Genomic DNA, 23,815 nt, shown 5'->3' on the forward strand with positions numbered 1-23,815 from the left:
TCTGACTCGTCTCACAATGTGTTAGATTACTAGTTTAGCCACACGCTGTGTTGTGGGTTTGTACTTGAAGAGTAGTTGTGGATTCTGTTTATGTTTTGTGTAACATCATGCTATGAATGTTACCGTACTGTTATTATGTTCAGCACAGTTGCTGTTCACATTTTATCGTTGCATTCTGTCTGGAGCTGGAAACACCAGATGTGATTGGTTCACTGAAGGAGCCTTCGGGTTTGCCAGTGTCAAACAGGTAACAGACTCTTTCAAACTTCTTGAGTCGTTTGTAGGAACCTTTTCACTATTATGATAATTTCGTCATTATCTTCTGACAGTTATTTAATGACCTTAAAAGTCGATGATGGTGCCTCATGTCATTCAGCCTAACTCAAACGGTCTCTTCTTCTGCCTGGCTGTATCGGCTCTAGAGTCGTCGTCAGATGAGCCCCCAGTGCTCCTGGAGGCTCTTCAAATTTATGAGACCGATGCAAGTGAAGAGGAGCCTGCTGATCTGCAGGATAGAGGTGCAGTGGCGGGACCCCAGGTGCCTCAGCTAGGGGACTCTATGCTGCGTCAGAGACGGGGACCCTGGATGAGTCTCTGAACCATGGATCATCGCTCACATTACACACTCACAGGTCCCTCGACGTGCCTTTCCCTTTCACGCAGACACAGAGGCATCCACTGAGAGTGAATTCCCTACAGACAGCGACTCCAGATACCATCGCACCACACTGTTTTTTGTTGTTGCCCGAAAGCAGCTCAACAAGGCTCCACGACAGAAAATAAACAACGTGTGAGAGGCAAGCGGTCAAAGAGGGGACAAGGAACACAGGCCGTGGACACGGAGCTACAGCAGGACGTGGTAATTAACCTCTCCAAAAAAGAGCTCACTGATGTGTAAGTCTCAGTCTTATCTTAGGGCCTCTCTTTTGTACCTACATGTACAGATAAACCATTCAATGCGAAAGTAGATCTGTTTCAATTATTTTGCAAGATTAAACTTAAGCACATGTTTTCTCAACATTGTTTTGGGCCTAAAAACCCAACAAAGAACTGGTACCCATTTTAAACCCAAAAGCAAATTATGTCCTATATTTAACAACTCGATTAATACCTGTTATTGGTTAGTCGAACGCATTCAAAAGAACAGGCCCTTAATGAACTAATGAAAGGTTAATCTTTGGTTATCAAACCTGCAGACAGGGGAGTGCTGTGGTCGTTTTAGACTATGAAAAATACAAAGAAGAGATTCAGAGATAACTCGGTAATGGACGTTTCTATAGAAAATTAAGTTTTGATCCCACACAGGTGTCCCAAAGGGATATATGCTCTAATCTGGAGCAAGCCCTATTAAATAACCTTATCTAAAAACCTGAATATGAATATCTTTGCTGCAAATGTGCCATATGTCCATGCCTGTACATTTTGCCGAAATTAGACAATCCTAAAACACATGGCAATTAGCACTTTGTGACATCGGCTGATGTAAAAATGGCTTTATAAATACATTTGATTGGATTATTCAGGCAGACAAGTGGTTGCAGGAATAGGCTCAATGCTAGAGCCATTGTCGAACTTTGTAGAATCTTTTATTAAATCTCACGTGCAAGCATTGCCATCATATGTGAAAGACTATAGACTTCATAAACAAGATCTCACCAATAATGGGATTAACAGAAGACTGTATTTTGGTCACATATGTCGAGAGTCCACATACTAGAAGCTTTAGCTGACTATTTGAGACAGATACAAACGAATACAAACCAACAAACTTTATTCTAGAGTTGGCTGAATATGTTTTGATGTATAACTATTTCAGGTTTGATGAAGAATACTACCTCCAAACGAATGGAACATCGATAGGCTCCACATTCGCTCCGAGCTATGCTAACCTTTATGTGGGTCTTTTTGAAGAACGTTTTGTTAACATCAAACGAAAATAAATTTTTGAATTCCTGAAATGGTATCTATATATTGACGCCATTTTTTTGCATACGGGTAGGAACGGGAGAAAAGCTGTCAGACTTTATGGCATTACTCAATGACATTGACCCCAATCTCAAATTCACTATTGATTGTGATACTAAACGTGTTCATTACCTCGATATGTGGATTGATAAATCAAATGGAACCCTGTTGACAACTCTGTATAGAAAAGAAACAGACAGAAATACTATATTACAGGGGGACAGCTTCCACCCGGAACCATTAAAAAGAGGACCACTCCACAGAGGACAATCTAGAAAAAGCAGCGGAGATGCGCAATAGGTTTCTAAGAAGAGGTTACTCTTCACAATGTGTGGATGAAGCTCTTAATTTGGTATTGGGGAAAACACGAGATTAACTCGTACAAAAAAGATCCACGAACACTCTGTAATGTTCACCACCACTCCTCGCTCTTTTGTTTGGGTTTCAGCCCTGTGTTTTTGTTACGGGTTTGTTTGGTCTTCGTCCCCGTGCCTTTACACCGCACGCAGTAATTTGGGCTACATTTTAAAAAGAATATTACGCATTCCTGCGTCTGTCTCCCAAATCATTCATTCCAACTTGACATAATAATCGACCATTAAGGGAGAGAGCGGGAATGGCCCGTCCGACGCTGTGACTAGTCTGTCCGGGGGCTACCGCAACTTGGGCAGCTGCAATTGGGCCGTCCGACATCGCCACAACGGGTCCGTCAGACAACGGCATCTTCAGCAGCCACAACTGGCCCGTCCGGAACTTTCATTGCGCACACCTGGCCCATATTCCTACTGCTTGTATTTATATGCCCTTTGTTCACCATGGTGGGGTCGATTATTGTCACAATGTCTGGTGGTGTGTGTGAGTACCTGTGCTGTGTGTTTTGCTTGTGGATTGCGCAGATTACGGGTCTCGTCTCGTGTGTTTAATCATTGTGCGTGTGTTATTTATTCGAGGTACTCCTCGCTCTTTTGTTTTGGGTTTCTATCCTGTGTGTCTTGTTACGTGTTTTTTGGTCTTCATTCCCTTACACCGCACGTCGTAATTTGGGCTGAATAAAAAACCTATTACGCATTCCTGCGTCTGTCTCCCGAATCATTTATGCCAACGTGACACTCCAGTCTTGAAATGCTTACTTAATTCCCTTTCCTGAATCATTGTAGCAATGACAGAGTTGTACAGCCTTTGTTATATTTAATGTTTATTTAGAATTTTACACATATGCAGCTAATAGCTGAATTGCAGCACAAGTAAATGAATTTTAAAAAATTGATGTAGAATACAACATTACAGTTAAGTAACATTAAGCGGACTCACAAAGTATGACATCGGGCTGTTGTAGTGTCTGTCCGTCAGAGTAGGGGGAAAGTTCAGTTTGTGACTGGATTGGGTAGATCTGCCACTGTCAGCCATTTCTATTCTTGGGGTTTTGCAAGCTTCTGGGCAGAAGATCTGCAGCGATGGGTGCGGCGGGACTGCAATCTCAGGTCACTGCATGCAGAGTTGTAGGAGCTGTAGGTGAGGCCCATAATGATTTTGGTTCCATGTCGTTGGATCATGTTAAGTTGGTTGTGTTGTGAGACCTGGGTGCCATACTGGAGCGGTGTAATCGAGCACTGGACGGACAAAGCAGGTGTAGACTGTCAGGTCTTCGGCGGGAGATGGAAGTGGTGAAGATGGTTCATCATGAAGAACCTTCGGTTCCCTTCATCTTGTTTGGATCTGACCAGTCGGCTAGTTAGTTGAGGTCCTGCTGTATGGTGGAAGTGCCACATAAGGGTCTTGATTGGATGAGGTTCAGGTCATCCACAAAGGCCCAGGAGTTGGATAGGGTGACCTCTGATGCACCATTGACGTGAGCCACAAATACAATTGGACCAAGCTGTGTGCCCTGGGGGAGGTCACAGGAGTCTCATGGTACTGTATTGCTACACCCGGAAAGGAAGTTACAAACCCATGGCACGATCTCTGGTCGGAGAGATAATTGCAAAAGGTGTTTCATTGCAATGGTGTGATCCACAAGATCAAAGGCCTTGTTGTAGTCTGTCAGGACCCATGTGCTGGAGGTGACTCTGGTGTCTTCTGTTCTGTACAACTGGTCTGCCATGCTTACAAGGCACTGGGTGATTGAGCATCCCTTAAGGCAGCCAAACTGTTGGTTGGAGATGTTCTTTTGGATATCCTGTGTCACCCATTCAGCAACAAAACCTTCACACCTTTGCCAGAAGGGGCGTGAGCTAGACGGACCATATCTGGTCAATGCTTGGTGGATTAATCTTCGGCAGGAGGACCACTATTGCCTCCTCCCATTGATGTGGAACCACTCCTTCACGCAGGGAGGTGTTGAATATGTCAGTCAGGGGGGTGGATATTTCAACATAAATTACTTGATGAATCTGCCACTGAGGTGAGGACCTGGGGCTTTCTGGTTGGAACGGGAGAGTATACTCCTGTGCATTTCCCATGGTTCAACAACAACAAGGAGTGGCAGAGCTGGCAAATATGCAAGTACGTCTATGTGTTATGAGTCTTAAGGAATGTGATTGAGCAGGTACACCAACATAGTTGAGAATGTCTTGGTGCCTGGGATTGAAGCCTATGGTCCTGGACCTGCTGTTTTTGACTCTCTCTCTCTACCGCACCTGTTGTCTCTAACACTGAATGCTCGGCTATGAAAAGCCAACTGACATTTACTCCTGAGGTGCTGACCTGTTGCACCCTCTACAACCACTGTGATGATTATTATTATTTGACCCTGCTGGTCATCTATGAACGTTTGAACATCTTGGCCATGTACTGGTATAACCTTAACCCGGCACAGCCAGAGTAGGACTGACCACCCCTCAGAGCTTGGTTCCTCTCTAGGTTATGGCCAAGATGTTCAAATGTTCATAAATGACCAGCATGGTCAAATAATAATAATCACAGTAGTTGTCGAGGGTGCAGCAAGTCAGCACCTCAGGAGTAAATGTCAGTTGGCTTTTCATAGCCGATCATTAAGAGTATTATAGAAAATAAATAAGATATTGTCTGATATGTGTTTGTGTGGGTCAAATTTCATTGGTGATGTTAATTCAAATGTTAATGAGGGTAATAATGCCATGAATGGAATATGTTTTGACTTGAGTATGAATAAAAGGTTGTTATTTGAAATGTCTTCAAGATAATGTGAATTTTATCAGTATATAACTTGTCAGCTTTAATGCCCAACTTAATAAATGAAAGGCAATACATTCAATCTTTATTAATCAGGTAAAATTAAGCTGATACATACATGTGTATGTTAAGGATAGACAACAAATATGAGGTTATTTTCTGGTGAAGTAGTTTTAGTTCATTTTGTCCTAGCAGTAGGATGGTAGTCTGTATTGTTATTCCAGTATGAAAAACAGTGATGCTGCTCTGTAACTTCCTGGCTTTAGATGTGAAATGTGTTTATATGACAGGGGTTTCTTTGTACCTAGTTCACACCAATGTTGAAAAAAGCCAGTGGTGTAAAGTACTTAAGAAAAATACTTTAAAGTACTACTTAAGTAGTTTTTGGGGATATCTGTACTTTACTTAACTATTTAGATTTTTGAATACTTTTACTTTACTACATTCCTAAAGAAAATTATGTGCTTCTTACTCCATACATTTTCCCTGACACCCAAAAGTACTTGTTACATTTTCAATGCTTAGCAGGACAAAAATGGACCAATTCACACACTTATCAAGAGCACATCCCTGGTCATCTCTACTGCCTCTGATCTGGTGACTCACTAAACACGAATGCTTTGTTTCTGAATGATGTCTGAGTGTTGGAGTGTGCCCCTGGCTATTCATAAATACAAAATAGTGCCATCTGGTTTGCTTAATATATGGAATTTGAAATGATTTATTATTTTACTTTGACTATTTATAATTTGACTTTGACTTTTGATACTTAAGTACACTTTTGCAATTACATTTACTTTTGACACTTAAGTATATTTAAAAGCAAATACTTTTAGACTTTTACTCAAGTAGTATTTTACTGGGGGACTTTCACTTTTACTTGAGTCATTTCCTATTAAGGTATCTTTACTTTTCCTCAAGCATGACAAATTGGTACTTTTTCCACAACTGAAAGACGCAGCCTCTAGTTTACAGTATCATATAACCCATTGATGTCATAATGTACACCTATTTACTACTATACGGACAGGTGAGACAAAAAATCTGCTTGCTGCTCATTTTGTACAAACAGGACATCCTATTAGTTCTCTGAGATACATTAGAATAGAAATGGTCAAGATGTCACGCAGGGGAGGAGACAACTAGAGGAAACTTCTTCAAAGGGAATCTTTCTGGATCCACAGGCTCAACACACTGTCTCCTCTTGGCCTTAATGAGGAGTTTGACATGAAACCGTTTTTATAGTTTCAATATGTCTAAATTGTTTTTTAAAATCCTAATTGAATATTGTATGTATATCACTGTAAATATTGATCACATTCCCTGTCATGATCATATATTTTGATACATTGAATGTTAATATTGTGAAACTGTTACATTTTAAAAAATATACCTCATGTTGCAGGAAGTGATGTCACTGAGTACTGCCCCTATATACAGGACATTCCACTCCCACCTGAAATATGGATGCCTGATGAAGACCTAAGGGTTGACATTGTTAATAAATATCACCTGTGAGCATGAGCAGCAGTGTGCAGTGGTTTCCATGAGTTTGCCTACAACTCAAGCACCTGCGGAAAGTACCTTGATGTGTGTATGTTCTTCAGCTTTGGTTTGACACTGAGCAATGCAGTTGGCAAGAGCACAAACAGATCAGGGACCATGGCCGTTTTCATAAAGCATCTCAGAATAGGGGTGCTGATCTAGGATCAGGTACCCCCTGTTCATTCATAATAATCTAAAGGCCAAACGGATTCTTAATGTGTTTATTTATTTAACTAGGCATCAGATCCTAGGCCAGCCCAGCACATACTCTGAAATGCTTTATGAATATGGGCCCAGGTAGGCCTACTATGAAACAAAACATAAAAAAACGCACACAGTGAGATCAGTGTGAGATCCAACATCTGAGGACCACACACACATAATACTTGTATTGAAGACATATCATGAACATGTGTGAGAACCTTTCACAATGTTAGAGAAATAAGTTTTCATGACGTCATTATCAGAGAGTGTTGTGAGCAAAACGAGTTCAAATCGAATGCACATGCTCAGACTGCGGGGTCAAACATTGCATGCTACGAACAAAGCGAATGTCTTTGCTAGCTACGGATGATACACTCGAATTGATCTACATATAGAAGTGATAATATCCAGTATTATTGAACTTACGTCTTCGTGTTAAGTGTGTGTTCGGTTCCTGATTATGTCAACAGCCGACGATTCACGTTACCACAACGGTACGATGAGGTTAGTTAGCTAACGCGTTAGCTAGCTGTTGTGGCTTAGCTAACTAACGTTAGCTAACAAACCTGTAAACAGCAATGTTCTTCCTTGCCAGCTAAAGTTTTTTCGTAATACTATGTAATACGACAGTAACTATCAATTGATACGTAGGTAGCTAACGTTAACTAGCTACATAAACTAGTTAGCCAGCGAACGTTAGGGGTTAGCCGCAGAAAGCAGCTAGATACTGTAGCTAGCCAGCCATCTATGTGTGGTTTATAAGTTAGCTAGCATTGTTTTTATTTTATTACACTGGACCCATGGCTCGCGTGCTGATACTCACTCTGACAGCATATATATCTGGCTAGCTAACATTCACACCTCTTGTGTGACATAAGTAACGTTAGGTAACTAGTTAGCTAGCCAACAGCAACGTTGAGTGATTCCATAGCTAGCTAGCTAACTACATCGTAACGTGGCTGCAAGTCTGAACGTGTTGGCGTAGTAAAATACTGCATTAGCTAGCGCTTCTGCCAAACATGCATGATAACTGACGACGATGACAATAAATATGGGCAATTACCAGGCTAATTGCTGTAACCTTGTTTAAGTACTTATTCTGTGAAAGCAAAAACTAATTTTGGTGACTTTGTCCATCAGATCATGATGACAGAGTTGGAGGACAAACGTTTCGCAACCGCAAAGGCAGGGGCCCTTTTAGGGCCCATATGTATATTGACCAGGGGCCAGGAGCACCAGGGACAAGAACAAGATATCGTGGTGGCCAAAAAGGCGGTGGCGGCCAGGGACCCAGAGCGAGATTCGATGATGAGGATGGAGACGTGGCAATGACAGACAGCAACTCCCAAGATGGGTCCTCCCAACACAGATTGTGGGTTTGTCATGCAAATTCGGGAGAATATTTAATTTGACATGTTTCTAGGTTTTATCTTGGAAGTTATCCTTTTAACTCTCTCATGGTTTTACCTTTTCCAGTAACCCTTACGGAAGGCCGAATCGACGTGGTGAAGACCGCTTTGATCGTGGCCGCAGAGGTGGCGGTGGAGGAGGTCACAGGGGTCGTGGTAATAACAGAGGGGATGGAGGTGGAGATGGCCGCAATACCTGGTTCAAGATATTTGTGAGTCAACATTGTGAATGAATTGGGTGGCTTTACTGATCTACTAAGCTGTCATTGATTGGATTGTAATTAACTAATGCTAAATTGTGACTCTTACAGGTCCCCTATGGAAAGAAATATGACAAAGACTGGCTCATAACAGCTCTGCAGAATATCTGCTCCATGCCCTTCACCCCAGTACATGTAAGTGACCACTGCCTAATGGTTCTTTTGGTTAGTCCATAAATAGTTTAATTCCCATGTCCCTTGAAATGGTTTCATTTTATTGTTTTTAATATAACCTAAACTACATTCTTTCTACACCTCTGTTTTCCAAAGTACCAAGTAGAGGGCAACCGAGCACAGTTCTATATTGACGATTCCACCACTGCGAATGCCTTGTTAAAGGTATCACGGAAGATCACAGACAAAGAAGGCTACAAGGTACTATTTTTTTTTTTCTCCTTCCACAAGACCTCTGCCAGTTTTATCAATTAGTGTTAAGTGGGACATTTTGGCAGACTGGGAACCAGACATGAATACACATTATGTCATCAGAATTGTTTTATTAAAGGCCCAGTGCAGTCAATTGTATTTTTCCTGTGTTTTATATAGGGCTGACCCCCAATTAGTCGACTTGTCGATTGTTTGGTCATTAGGCCGTTAGTCGACCACGATTGTTTTAGTCGAGCAGTAACAAATATATATATATATATGCGCCCATCTCAGTAAACTAATCCATTGCTGAGGCCTCGACTAAAAGACAATTTATGTTTGATCCGAAGATGTGGTCGGATGCGCCATATGCAGGGTGTGAAGTAATTGCGGAGCCTGCAGAGGCCAAATCGAGATCTGTACCCCATCACCTTGCACCTCCCAAATTTGTAACAATGCGGAGGGCTCTGTATAACTCTGCATTGACATGATTGGTTGACGGTAGATGGGGGCGGTTTATCCTATAGAAAACGCAAACTCACTTCATTGACAACTGCTCCACAAAGCTCAAGAAGTATGAATGCCCTGACTTCTGCTGAGGCCGTATCGCCATAAATGCTGCATGGCCAGTGCAGATGTCAGATATACCACTTCTCTCTCCAGAATGCGCTCTCTCCCACCAATTTGTGCACGTATATTGTTTCATAACTTCATTGTGTGAATTGCTTGTGTTTGATTGTTAGTGTATTCAATTCCCCATTACATATATCACCAGTTGTACATTTACCGTTAATTCCTATAATTTCTAATCTACAGTGTTTGTTACTTTGATTTTGGTAATTTCTCTCAATTCATTCAATATTATTATTCCAGTCTTCCTGTTATCATTGTCGTAGTGGACACATTGTTGGCAGAGTGCACAACCTACAGTGGTTCCTCCTTTAAAAGTTGCGAGCTTACACTGCGGGACTTAGAGGTACTCAGCATCATGGCTTCATTGCTCCAGACCCCCACAAGGGGGAGTTAGAGCACTCATTATGCATTTGGGTCCCAAGGCTTTTATATGACCAATCATATCGAGTGTGACTTCAGCAAAGATGGCTGACAAAACATTACAGGGAAGCAAATGTATGTAGTTATAACGTCATAACGAGTCCAGCAAAAATTTTGCAATTGAGAGGAATATGTTAGTTAATGTAGAGGCAAACGATTGTGCGTATTATTTTGTCATAAAGTTAATTTACTAAAATCCCTATTTAGCAAGTTTTTCCCCAGCCATATCCAATAACAGGTGTATCATTATAACAAGCAGGGAGCAGGTTTCGAACCCTCAAAATTCTAGCCCGAAGTCCAGCACGCTATGGAGGTGCCCAAATGTATTAATTGGGGTTGGGGCCGATTGTAGCTAAAAACACTATCAATTGGAATCTTTAACGTGGAAAGGGGGAAAAGTATTATTATTCGCTTTTCACAAGCGTAGCAGGATGGGCTATTAGCTGAACAATAGACTATTCAACCTTTACTAAAGAATTGTCTAATAGCCGAGCTAGGTGTGAACCGCCCTCCTCCCCAACTTGGAACAAATCATTTTCAGGACAATCTAGAAAAAGCAGCAGAGATGCGCAATAGGTTTCTAAGAAGAGGCTATTCTCCACAATGTGTGGATGCTCTTAATTTGGCATTGGGGAAAACACGAGATGAACTGCTACAAAAAAGACCCGCTAAAGAACACTCTATAATGTTCACAACCACATATACTTTGAACTCGCAAAAAGTGGGACATGCGGTCAAGAAACACTGGCATGTTTTATTTACGTGATAAATTGGTCCGTGCCAACTGAAAGCCACAAAAGAAAATCAGCCAGAATGTTTTTGGATTTTCACCCTCCAGACATGATTTCCTAGAGGTCTTAATGATGAAATGCGTATGTATGTTATGTTGTAAATTTGAACATGAATTATGATGTTTTTCTTACACTGTACCCAAGGATTTATGAAAACTTGCTTGGTAGGTTGATGTCCCCATTGTGGTTTTACAGACGTGTTTAATATGTTTTATGTACACCCTTTATTTGAATATTTATGAAATGCATGTTGTTATATTTGGTAGCACTTACTTGTTTTTCCTTCGCCTCCAACCCCTTTCGATGCGTGGAACGGATGTGGGTGTGGCTAGGTCTACATAACGGTGCTAATTTAAAAAACTCACAAAAGCCCTGGCGAAGGCCGTGAGGCCGATATGTAAAGCTTATTAAAGATCAGTGATAATATCAAGAGCAGTGTGCGGGTTCCTTCCTCTTTTTCCTCATCTTATCCGGCTGTTGCCATGCACCTGCAAAAAAGATAGCTCAGATGTGCGAGTGCCTTTTGAATTTGACTTTACAAACAACAAGAGGCCTTAATTGGCTTAATTGGAGTCTAAGTCTGTACGTTCTAACTAAATCAGTGTAGCTAAAAAGAAAGCGCACATTTGTAATTCCCAAACTCTAAAAGTAATTGGAAAGATAGATACAAATGATGTGTGACATTGTGGTTACAATAAAGAATGTAGCCCATCATGCAAATGCTTCCTATTAGCAGGGCAATATACTTTTTATAACCCGGCTACTGTTGTGAAAATCCCTCAACTTGCAATGTATTCGATGCTTAAGTACTCTAAAGTGTTACGTTTCTAACTCAAAACAGCGGTACAGTATTTCTTCATCAACATCTTTATGCTTTCGTAAATAAAATACCGAGAAAAAAGGGCATTCAAATGTGGATATTTATTTTTCACTTAATCTCCATTTGGGTATTGGTTAGACAAGAATTAGAAAATTAGGGTGTAGAAATGTTATGCTCTTAGTGTAAACTTTATTTAACTAGGCAAGTCAGTTATGAACAAATTTTTATTTACAATGACAGCCTACTCCTTCCTCGTAAATAGCCCAGTACTGTACTGCCGACCGTCATTTTCCGTTCCAGCAAGTACCTGTCAAAAGTTTGGACACACCTACTCATTCCAGGATTTTTCTATATTTTTACTATTTTCTACATTGTAGAATAATAGTGAAGAAATCACAACTATGAAATACCAACTATGGAATCAGTACAAGGACAGCCTACTCCTTCCTCCCCAATGGGGATTTGAACCCCGGTCTCCCGCGTGCCCTGCATTATGTTGTACAGACATGGCCTGCTCTCCCTTATGTAAGGAATTAGGGACTTGTTTTCTATAGTATGCATTCTAGACTGCACAGTAGCCTAATAAACAAATAAACACATTTCTTAAAAAAATAGTGATAAATACTTTCAAAATGCATATGTTGATTTAGTTACTGATCCATAATGAATTACTATGGGAATAAATATCACTGATTTACAGAAATATTGGAAAAAAGTTGTCTAATGAAGGCAAACAATTTAGAATCCTTCAATCCTGTAGCCTACTCCCGACAGTCATGTTGTACATCACCATATTTTCCATTCCACCATGAGGGTTTCGTTTTTCTCTGAATAGAAACACCATAATATTAATCAAATTAATTAAGCCACATTTCTTAAAATCAATCCCATATACTATGTTATTACAAAAAAGGTTTTACATTCTCTGGTAATGCCAATACGGAATACTATCAAACGCTTCTTAAAGATGCCCTCTGGTTGTCAAACTTGCAGTAACAGGAAAAATGGCTGAGAATTAAATGACGTGCTGCGGAAGCACACAAGGTGTGCCGCAGTATGACGCAACTTTTAAAGGAGGAACCACTGTATGCTACACTTGTGAGAAACAAGTTTTGGTTTATTTCATTCCATTTACGAGTTTTGTCAATTTAGTCATTGTCTGAAAACCATAACTGGCATGCAGACCTGTAGAAATGGTAAGATGAATTGGCATTCCACATGAGAAAGGTTGCCGACTCATCGCGTAGCTTATTACTGTCAACTTCAGGAGCGTAATGGCAGAATCTGAGTGAGGAGAAAAATTGGGTCAGGTTAAGTTTTTTTTTTTTTCTGGTTATCTAGATCTCTGGCACCCTCTTGAGGCATTTGTCTTGTTTCATCAAACCGCGAGCTCAATACATATAGTTGAATTTACTAAAACACAGGGTGTGTGTATATGGAGAAATACACGTACGTGTTTAAAAAAAAATTGACCAATCGATTGGTCAAAAGAACAGAACTTTCTGTTTTAGTCAAGGACAGCCCTAGTTTTATATCATATTGTACCTTAACATCTGATGAAACTAACACTGTAGAAGTGAGATGGGGGGGGGGGAAATCTGTTATTTCCGGGTAGTTGCTGGTCTACATAGGACCTACTAATCAGCAGATTTGCATGGGTGGGAGTTTCGGCTTTGCATGGTGACATCACCATGCGGTAAATTTCGTTTTTTAGACCAATAACAAAGATGTCCAAATAACGGCCAGTTTTCAGTTTTCCCCTCTCAACTCACACCACAGCCAGGCAGTCCTATAGCAAAAATATTTATTGATAAATAGTTTTTCACTCAAAGGCTATTTTTGTCCATTTTAATGGAGATTATTACAGTACGGTTCTTAATTGTTACCCATAAATGATTTGATATTGATATAAAAACAGCTGGGGCCAGTGTTAATGGTTTGAGGATGGCAAATCAGTAAGGATAGGACCATCAATAGGATCTTGAGAAGGGGTCAAGTGGTGGTTAATGATTAGGGCTTCCAATCGGAATTCAAGTACAACCATATCCCCTTGGGGATACTCATTAGAAGACATGCCATTCACTCTTCCAACTTCCATCTTTTCCAGGTGACTGTACTGATGAATCCCTGTCCTCCACCCTCCTTTCTTCAGTCTGAACTAAAGCCAGCTGATCTGGAGCACCTAAAGGTAAGACAAGGAGACCAGCTGTTAACGAATAGGAGATGGCGTGATGGGTTTTAATAAAGTATATTATTATGTATGGAGAGATGTATGGGCTGAATGTCTATTAAAACCCTTTTCCCCTCATTAGCAATGCATGGCTAAACGCTTTGATGGCTCTCAACAAGCCCTGGACTTGAACAACATCCGGATAGACCCAGGTAAGCACACGGCAAGAGCAGTTAGTCACATCAAATGTTTTTCCCTGTACATTTACATTATATGACATGGATTCTGGTAGTGCCATCTAACACTTCTACGCTTCCCTGATTTTCACAGACCTGGTTTCCCAGAACATTGATGTGACATTGAACAGAAAGAACTCTATGCACGCTGTTATAAAGATAATTGAGGAGAACATTCCAGAGGTATGGATGTGGTCCTTACTTGTAGCCAAATAATATGTATGCTTTCCTTTCCACTGATCCCTACTTGTTTCCTTCCACAGCTTGTTTGTCTGAACATCAGCAACAACAAGCTGTTTAGGCTGGATGACCTGTCAGAGCTGGTCAACAAGGCGCCAAACTTGAAGACACTCAATCTTTCTCATAATGAGGTGAGGAGACCGGGTCTGGTTGAGGCACAATGGGTTGTTACTCAAACACTGATTTTTACTGGGACTGCACAAAGTCTCGTTGCTTTTCAGTTATCCACATAATTCATTTCGTAACTTGACTGCTCTTGGGGACTAGGAGTTCTCTCTCTGTCAGGTCTTCAGAGTATCAATTAGGCTAGTGGTTGTTTGATTAGATTTTATTGTCCCTACCATTCCAGTTAAAGACAGAGCGTGAGCTGGATAGGATCAAGGGTCTTAAGCTGGTGGAGCTATGGCTGGAGAGGAATCCCCTTTGTGACTATTTCAAGGACCAGGCTTCTTACATAAGGTCAGTCTGTGCTCAGGATGGGTGGGTGGGTAATAGTATGATGTTGACAGTGTGTTGTGAGGTGTATGGGGGGGGGGGGGGTGTAGTTTAGCTCTATTCCCTGTATTTCAGGGGGGAACTTAAATCTATTCAGAAAATTCCTGTGCTGTGGGAAATGACATGTTATTTATGGATTATATGATCCAGGAAGGACATGTTTGGTGTGGTACTACTGAACATGTTTGGTGTGGTACTAGTAACGCACCGCTCAAATTTGAAAGAACTGGAGTGGCTTAGGGAACACCATCCTATCAGAGAGTCTCTCACTGAGCCCTCCCACTTTACTACAGTAACATATGTGGTGAAGAAGTTAAGATTTCAGATGATCTGTTCTTAGACATTGTTTTGGTTTATGTTGGAATCCTACAAATACCCTACTCCATGCTTGTGGGGAAGCACCAGAATTCAAATGTAATGCCACCTTTATGATTCTTTTAATTTAAGGTCCATGCATGCCATACCTGCCGAAGTTTTGACATGATCAAACCATTAACCTCTTCACGCCATATACCTCAACATTAACTAGCTTAACACATGGTGTATTTGAGGATAATTGCTACATCTATCACTTTAAATATTCTCCACCCCTCCCCCCTTCTAGTTGCATGTTCAACTGTCTGAGTGCTCTGTGTCTGTCTCGCTCTACCTCTCTGAAACTCTGCAGCTCATCTTTACCTTCAATCTGTTTTCTGCAGTGGAGATGGCCCTGTGCCCCCTACAGACACCTCTGTATAAAATGTTTACATAAAATAAGGAAATCCATATAATTTAAATGTCAAGAAGTATTCGTTTGAGCATACACACACACACTTATCTTGGATAATACTGACCACAGCATTTTGACCCCTAGTAGTCATTGAGACCCATACTTTGGGAAGAGCTTGGATTAATAAAATGGCATTGTGGAAAGGGATTCCTTAAATATTCATATGGGAAACATGGTATTTACTATCTGCTTGTGCTACATGCTGATTGGGCTGATGGTACCTCCTTCCATCCTCCCCTATAACGGGTCCTGAAATGTGGCCAGTGAAGAGGGCTGGTTAGCCAATGACGGGTAAGATCCCACCTTTGATACCGGGACAACCTAAGACAGGCACAGCCGTGCATCTGGCCACATCGTACGCACGCACGTACATGCAGTATATGCTGAACAAAGAAGATATTGAAGTGAAGAAGAAAACGAAGGTGATGATTTGCTCTACAGGCCTGGGGTTGGAGAGGGAGAGAGGTTTCCACAAAGCCAAGCAGAGTCCCCAAATACAAGCTTTCTCATAATTCCCTTAAATATAACATGCCTTTACTTCAAGGCTTGTTTGATTTTCGCAGGTTGGTGGACATGTCCTCAGAATGTAACAGCCAGAGAGGAGGAGAGGCTTTGAAAATGAGGGACACAAAGATACATTTATTGAGAAACACTCAATTAGTGGGATTTCAATATAGGAAGTTGATTTCCTTTTAAGGATATGACTCTTAAAGTTTCTTCTGTGGGCATAAAGACATGCAGTCATGTCAGAATCTTCACTGATCAAGTCCTCAGATATCGCTCTCAACATGTTTCCCTAAAAATATCAAACAAAAACACCTTTGCTTGAATGCCTTATTTATTTTTAACCACCCCCGGAATGTTAAAGTTGAAGTGGGGTCCAAAATTTAATTTATAATTTATTCTGGTACAAAATGCGTTGTGTGAGATGCAGTATCAGTCTTACGTCAATCAATGCTAGCAACAAAGAGCTACTTCCAATAGTGCTCTGTCTGTAGTGGTGCTCAGGGCCCAACTCGTGTTCTCTAGCACTCTGTTTATCTTTTCATTTCTATTTGTGTGTATTTTCTTCATCTGAAGGGGATGCTGTGCATGGTCTCCTCAACTTACTCGTTTTCTACTAGTGACATTGCATCATCTATCAAAGCTTTTCGTGAACTCCCCTTTGCTGTTTTGGTTTGATACGGCGACTCTGTCTTGTTCTATGTTACCATAAGTCTAGCGCTTCCCTCATCCCCCTCTGTTCTACATATCGCTATGGCTTTGGTGAAATGCACTGATGGCAAGTGTGTAGTTGCTTTCTACATGAAACGACATGGTGTAACTTTAACCAGCCTTAATGTAATGGATTAACCCCTCATAACCCTGCTTCATGGAATTCAGTCATCTCCAACAGTCTCAATCATCACTTCTACATCTCATCCCTGCAGTCTGTAGATTCCATTTCACTATCTCTTGGTTCTATGACGTGTGTGTCGGACAGCTCAAACTTGCAACATCTAGTTTTACCACGGTACCACCCTTGTAGACTCTACCAATCACATTGGCCACATCACACGTCTGAATCACCAGTCCACTCCCCTATGCGTGTGAAAAGCACTGATCTTTCTCTTGTTGGTATGAGCGCTCACAACCAACGTTCACACCCCTACCCTACCCCTACCACCCCTTCCAAGACAGCGTGTGTCAGTGTGTTTCGGCGTGTAGGGGGGACGGTGAGTATCACAAAGGGGTGAGTACATTGCCACAGGAAAGGGGGCCGGGGTGGGTGGCGAAGTCGGGGCTGTTGCCGTAGATTTATTTTACATTTGATTTATCTGTATTATCTGTATCCCTGTTCATATTAGTAGATGAGGACGTGTAGCATTTAAGTACCTCTTCACTGATATGCAGAGCTGATTAGTTCATGATCAGGCATGGGTGTGGTCTATCCTGAACAATCAAATATGAAGTTCAAACCACCCTGATAATGATGAATCAAGTCCGTTGGTCTTTGGCCAAATTCCTCCCCTAATTTTAGTTAATTGTCTGGACGGGGATTATATCAACAGTTGGGCAGCTATTAGAGATTATTATCCATGGATGAGTGCATGAGCAAACGTGTGTGTGTGTGTGGTTTAAATGGTATTCAGGGGGATGACTCCGAGTCTCTTATATTTGGTCAGCAGCACTAACTCCTGTCTCTTGTATCTTCTGTGTTTTTGTGAATGTCGGACAGCACGGTGAGAGAGAGGTTCCCCAGGCTTCTCAAACTGGTAAGGATTCTAAATGCATCCTTTTCCATTCAAGTTAATTTTTTCCCCAACTCGTTTTTGATATTATTATAATTCTATTTGTGAAGCACAACTCTTTAATGAGTTATTTTAGTTCTCTCCTTGACCTCGCTCTGCCTCTCACTAGGATGGTCAGGATCTCCCCCCTCCTATAGTCTTTGATGTGGAGGTGACTCCTGCTGCTCTTCCACCCTGCAAGGTAATACATACAGCCCAGCCAATTGTTTATCATGACTGGCTGTGCATGTAACCAACTCTGTCAAAATAGATTTTTCTTTACTTTACAATTTCTTTACTTTTAACTGCTGTCACAGGCCAGCTACTTCTGCTCAGAAGAGATCAAGACTCCCATCCTCGCCTTCCTACAACAGTGAGTTTGCACTTAGCTCTTTATATGTGTAACAGGGGAAGACAAAGGAATCCACAGATACAGATTATTACTGTACACACTAAGCCTGAACCCAAAACACTGACTCACTACAACATATATTATTGTTATAACAAAAGGGGAGAATGATTTGATGTCATTTGGATTATTCTTTAAAAGACATTGATCTGCAATAGGTAGAACATCTATCTGTACTGACTGGAAATGTAAGTTGTATGTTTCTTCTGATGTAACTTTAAATAATAAAATAAACGTTTTTTTTTTTAGATACTACAGTGTGTATGACTCCGGGGACAGACAACCTTTGTTAGATGCCTATCATGATGGAGCGACCTTCTCCTTGAGCATGTTCATCACCATGCAGAACCCATCCAGGTACCCCCTCTGCTAGTTGTTAATGTCTCCAGCAGCATAAACAGTGTATTATAAACACACTCAGCAGCACCTACAGTTGAAGTCGGAAGTTTAAATACACTTAGGTTGTCATTAAAACTTGTCAATAAAACTCGTTTTTCAACCACTCCACAATTTTTATTTTTTTTAAACTATAGTTTTGGCAAGTCGGTTAGGACATCTACTTTGTGCATGACACAAGTAATTTTCCCAACAATTGTTTACAGACAGGTTATTTAACTTATAATTCACTGTCTCACAATTCCAGTGGGTCAGAAGTTTACATACACTAAGTTGACTGTGCCTTTAAACAGCTTGGAAAATTCCAGAAAATTATGTCCTGGCTTTAGAAGCTTCTGATAGGCTAATTGACATAATTTGAGTCAATTGGAGGTGTACCTGTGGATGTATTTCAAGGCCTACCTTCAAACTCAGTGCCTCTTTGCTTGACATCATGGGAAAATCAAAAGAAATTAGCCAAGACCTCAGAAAACAAATTGTAGACCTTCACAAGTCTAGTTCATCCTTGGGCGCAATTTCCAAATGCCTGAAGGTACCACGTTCACCTGTATAAACACCATGGGATCACGCAGCTGTCATACCGCTCAGGAACGAGACGCGTTCTGTCTCCTAGAGATGAACGTACTCTGGTGTGAAAAGTGCAAATCAATCCCAGAACAACAGCAAAAGACCTTGTGAAGGTGCTGGAGGAAAGGAAGAAGCCACTGCTCCAAAACCGCCATTAAAAAAAGACAGACTACGGTTTGCTACTGCACATGGGGACAAAGATCGTACTTTTTGGAGAAATGTCCTCTGGTCTGATGAAACAAATATAGAACTGTTTGGCCATAATGACCATTGTTATGTTTGGAGGAAAAAGGGGTATGCTTGCAAGCTGAAGAACACCATCCCAACCGTGAAGCACAGGGGTGGCAGCATCATGTTGTGGGAGTGCTTTGCTGCAGGAGGGACTGGTGCACTTCACAATATGGATGGCATCATGAGGAGGAAAATTGTGGATTTATTGAAGCAACATCTCAAGACATCAGTTAGGAAGTTAAAGCTTGGTCGCAAATGGCTCTTCCAAATGGACAATGACCCCAAGCATACTTCCAAAGTTGTGGCAAAATGGCTCAAGGACAACAAAGTCAAGGTATTGGAGTGGCCATCACAAAGTCCTGACCTCAATCCTATAGAAAATTTGTGGGCAGAACTGAAAAAGCGTGTGCGAGCAAGGAGGCCTACAAACCGGACTTCGTTACACCAGCTCTGTCAGGAGAAATGGGCCAAAATTCACCCAACTATTGTGGGAAGCTTGTGGAGGGCTACCTGTAACATTTGACCAAAGTTAAGCTATTTAAAGGCAATGCTACCAAATACTAATTGAGTATATGTAAACTTCTGAACCACTGGGAATGTGATGAAATAAATAAATGCTGAAATAAATAATTCTCTCTACTATTATCTCTCTGATATTTCACATTCTTAAAATAAAGTGGTGATCCTAACTGACCTAAGACAAGACAGCAAGTTTTTACTATGATTAAATGTCAGGAATTGTGAAAAACTGAGTTTAAATGTATTTGGCTAAGGTGTATGTAAACTTCTGACTTCAACTGTATTTTTCACCTGTTTCTAACATAGTCAGTCACTGTCTCTAGGTGCAGTCTCGGAGATTACCATAAAGACACTCGCAACCTGAAAAAGCTCAAAGATCCATGTGAGTCTTCTGATTCTCTAGTTCAAAGTTTTGAGAAGTAATGGTTGATGTCATTATGTCATCTCTTTCAGTGCACATTTAGTCTCTGAATAAAGTAAACCTCTTGGTTGTGAAAGTCACTCATATTAAAGTAAAAGACTACATTGAGAGTAACATTTGTTCTTAAATAAATCCTCTGTTCTTTCAGCCACACGATTCCGCTTACTGAAGCACACCCGTCTGAATGTGGTGGCTTTCCTGAACGAACTTCCCAAAACGCACCATGACACTGCATCGCTAAATGTGGACGTCAACACCTTCACCGTGAGTAGAATTCACTCCTAACCATCAACTCACATGCATGACCATCCTTGATTTCATAGCTTCAATCTCTTCTCTCTCTCCACTTTTACAGAACACGTTACTGTCGTTCACAGTCACTGGAGTGTTCAAAGAAGGTATGTTTTTAAAAAACTTTTCAAACTTATTATAATGCAAAATTATACTGTTTCCCACATTTTCATTAGCAAAAAAGTCATTAACCATGTATTTTTTTTCTCTCTCTTTCACCCTAGTTGAAGGTAAATCCCGAGACTCTGTCAGAGCTTTCTCTCGGGTGTTCATCACAGTGCCGGCTGGAGGGACAAGGTAGGCCTTGACATTTGTACCAGACCACAAGCTAGAGATGGTTCCTCAATATACTATGTAAACAAAAGTATGTGGACACCCCTTCAAATTAGTGGATTCAACTATTTCAGTCACACTCGTTGCTGACAGGTATATAAAATCGGGCACACAACCATGCAATCGCCATAGACAAACATTGGCAGTAGACTGGCCTTCATCGTGGCACCATCACAAGATGCCACCTTTCAAACAAGTCGGTTCGAATTTCTGTCCTGCTAGAGCTTCCCCGGTCAAGTGTACGTGCTGTTATTGTGAAGTGGAAACGTCTAGGAGCAACAACGCTCAGCCGCGAAGTGGTAGCCACACAAGCTCACAGAACGGGACCGCAGTGCTGAAGCGCTCTGTCCTCGGTTGCAACACTCACTACAGAGTTCCAACCTGCCTCTGGAAGCACAGGAACTGTTCGTCGGGCAGCTGCACACAGGCCTAAGATCACAATGCCAAGCATTGGCTGGAGTGGTGTAAAGCTCGCTGCCATTGGACTCTAGAGCAGTGGAAACTCGTTCCGTGGAGTGATGAATCACACTTCACCATCTGGCAGTCCGACAGATTAATTTGGGTTTGGCGAAGGCCAGGAGAACGCTACCATAATGCCAACTGTTAAGTTTGGTGGAGGAGGAATAATGGTCTGGGGTTGTTTTTCATGGTTTGGGCTAGGCCCTTAGATTCTGTGCTTCCAACATTGTGGCAACTGTTTAGGGAAGACCATTCCTGTTTCTGCATGACAATGCCCCTGTGCACAAAGCGAGTTTCATACAGAAATGGTTTGTCGGGGTCGATGTGGAAGAACTTGACTGGCCTGCACAGAGCCCTGACCTCAACCCTATCGAACACCTTTGGGAAGAATTGGAACGCCGACTGCGAGCCAGGCCTATCGTCCAACATCAGTGCCTTACCTCACTAATGCTCTTGTGGCTGAATGGAAGCAAGTCACCGCATCAATGTTCCAACATCTAGTGGAAAGCCTTCCCAGAAGAGTGGAGGACACTCCATCTTAATGCCCATGATTTTGGAATGAGATGTTTGACGAGCAGGTGTCAACATACTTTTGGTCATGTAGTGTATTGACAACTCTGCTAGATGTTTGTCTTGACTGTAACTCAGTATAATAAAAGATAATGGAAATGTGTAATGTCGTCTTTTCTTGTGTTCGTCTTGTTTCAACAGTCTTTGCATAGTAAACGACGAGCTTTTTGTCCGTAATGCTACGACTGAGGAGATCCGGCGTGCCTTTGTTGCACCCGCCCCCACACCATCCAGCAGCCCTGTCCCCACCCTCTCAGCTCCCCAGCAAGAGATGCTTTCTGCCTTCTCTCTAAAGTCCGGCATGAACCTGGAATGGTCTCAGAAGTGAGTGGCACACAGTTACCTTGCATTAGATTTTACAGAGTGGCTGCGGATCTGACTTTTCTGGGCCCTCTTCCCGATAGCTAAAGGCCCTGAAGCGTCTATGTATGATTCTCTACTTACGCAGTCTGTGCTCTAGAGAACAGGCTACTCTGGTGAATGCTGCTCGTCTAATAAAGTTAGATCAAAGCTGAATCAATGTCTGCAAGATCACATAATGATAGTATTGTACATAACAGAACCCAATATAATAGCATAACGTTACTGTAAGTAAAAAAAACACCTAATTTTGAGGATGATCGAATGGTCAATTTTTGTAATTATGTAGGCAGAACTCAACAGCGTGCCACTATGCAAAATATGTACATTTATTAAATTAAACCCACGTAGGCTATGCTACAGTTTAGTGCCATTTGCTGTAAAGGTTGCTCACTGTACATAATTTGAAACACACTGTTTAACTCAAGACGTTCTAAAACATCTCCCCGTGAAACTGAGATCAAATGGTTGATATGCAGATGCTGCATGGACGTTTCACTGGTAATATGCATCATTCTCGATTGACAGTGGGACCACAATGTGTGTAAAGTAGATCTAAAGAAACCTGCGCAGAATGTGATTAGGATCTTCAGCTCTGGGGAAAAGGGATCTGGGGTGGGCAGACACTAAAACCAGTAGATAGTGGTAGTGCTGACGTCATCCACTTGTTCCTATGGAAAACTCCCGATGGCGCATTAAGCATTTGAATTTAAAGTGTGCCATGTTTCTGAATGGTACCAACAAAAATCATGGTGAGAGTGGCCGTAACTAGCAAAGGGTCATGGTCGACGTAGTCGTTTTCATACTGCCCGAGTCAACTCATAGCATGCCGGCCTGTGATAGGTCTGTTTCAGCACGGATCACTATTTAATTAAATATTAAGTAATTTTAGAGCCAAAAACATTTGGAAGGGCCTATTGTAATTTACATGGGCACACCAGGACTTTTGCCACTGCTAGGTTGCAACGCAGTAGCGCTCATGCTTCAGACAGGACACTGGGTGCCTTCTCTCTACGGATCTGCAGCCTCGGCCTAGATTCTAAGTGGGCTCAAGTAGTGACAAACACAGCTTCGTATGAAGTTCAATTCATGTTGAGTTTTAACTTACTTGATCAATGTATTTCAGATGCCTGCAGGACAATGAGTGGGATTTCAACCGAGCAGGGCAGGTCTTCACAGACCTCAAGGTAAATGCTTGATCCTAGTATATCTAATGGAGCAATGTGTGTTGCTTTCGTTTGACTGAATGTCTAAGATGTTATGTACCCTTTTAAGCTTCATACTGAACTTCTGTTTCTCCTCAGGCTCATGGAAAGATCCCAGATGTCGCTTTCATAAAGTGATTAGGAATGATTGTGGAGCTTTTAAATTGTCACTTATTTCCTTTTGATTCTTATAATTCCCCTCCTGGATTACAAAAGCATATTTCATTCTGTCATTCTTATAATTAAAAGTGAACGTATTCATGTCTGCTTGTAGTCATTTTGCATTGTTGATTGCACAAACCTTAAGGATT

At 41.4% G+C, this 23,815-nt stretch overlaps 1 protein-coding gene across 1 annotated transcript; it reads left to right on the plus strand.

The window, feature by feature from the left end:
* Positions 1 to 7,141: 7,141 nt before the first annotated feature.
* LOC129868907 (nuclear RNA export factor 1-like) lies at positions 7,142 to 23,769 on the plus strand. Its single transcript, XM_055943248.1, has 21 exons — positions 7,142 to 7,358; positions 8,005 to 8,236; positions 8,341 to 8,485; positions 8,585 to 8,668; positions 8,804 to 8,908; positions 13,671 to 13,751; positions 13,876 to 13,945; positions 14,064 to 14,152; positions 14,233 to 14,340; positions 14,559 to 14,668; positions 17,692 to 17,728; positions 17,874 to 17,945; positions 18,061 to 18,116; positions 18,402 to 18,509; positions 20,189 to 20,247; positions 20,435 to 20,550; positions 20,642 to 20,684; positions 20,802 to 20,874; positions 22,081 to 22,263; positions 23,426 to 23,486; positions 23,604 to 23,769. The coding sequence occupies exons 1-21, from the start codon at positions 7,325 to 7,327 to the stop codon at positions 23,640 to 23,642; spliced, it is 1,905 nt and encodes a 634-aa protein (XP_055799223.1). The 5' UTR covers positions 7,142 to 7,324; the 3' UTR covers positions 23,643 to 23,769.
* Positions 23,770 to 23,815: the final 46 nt, after the last annotated feature.

The sequence above is a fragment of the Salvelinus fontinalis genome, chromosome 13 (genome assembly GCF_029448725.1).
Source record: "Salvelinus fontinalis isolate EN_2023a chromosome 13, ASM2944872v1, whole genome shotgun sequence".
Classification (NCBI taxonomy): Eukaryota; Metazoa; Chordata; class Actinopteri; order Salmoniformes; family Salmonidae; genus Salvelinus; species Salvelinus fontinalis.

Excerpts from the sequence above, each read along its gene's own strand:
- LOC129868907 (XM_055943248.1), top strand. The coding sequence starts at position 7,325 with ATGTCAACAGCCGACGATTCACGTTACCACAACG. Across the intron at positions 8,669-8,803 it reads TGCCCTTCACCCCAGTACAT|TACCAAGTAGAGGGCAACCG; the intron begins GTAAGTGACCAC and ends TGTTTTCCAAAG. Across the intron at positions 22,264-23,425 it reads AACCTGGAATGGTCTCAGAA|ATGCCTGCAGGACAATGAGT; the intron begins GTGAGTGGCACA and ends AATGTATTTCAG.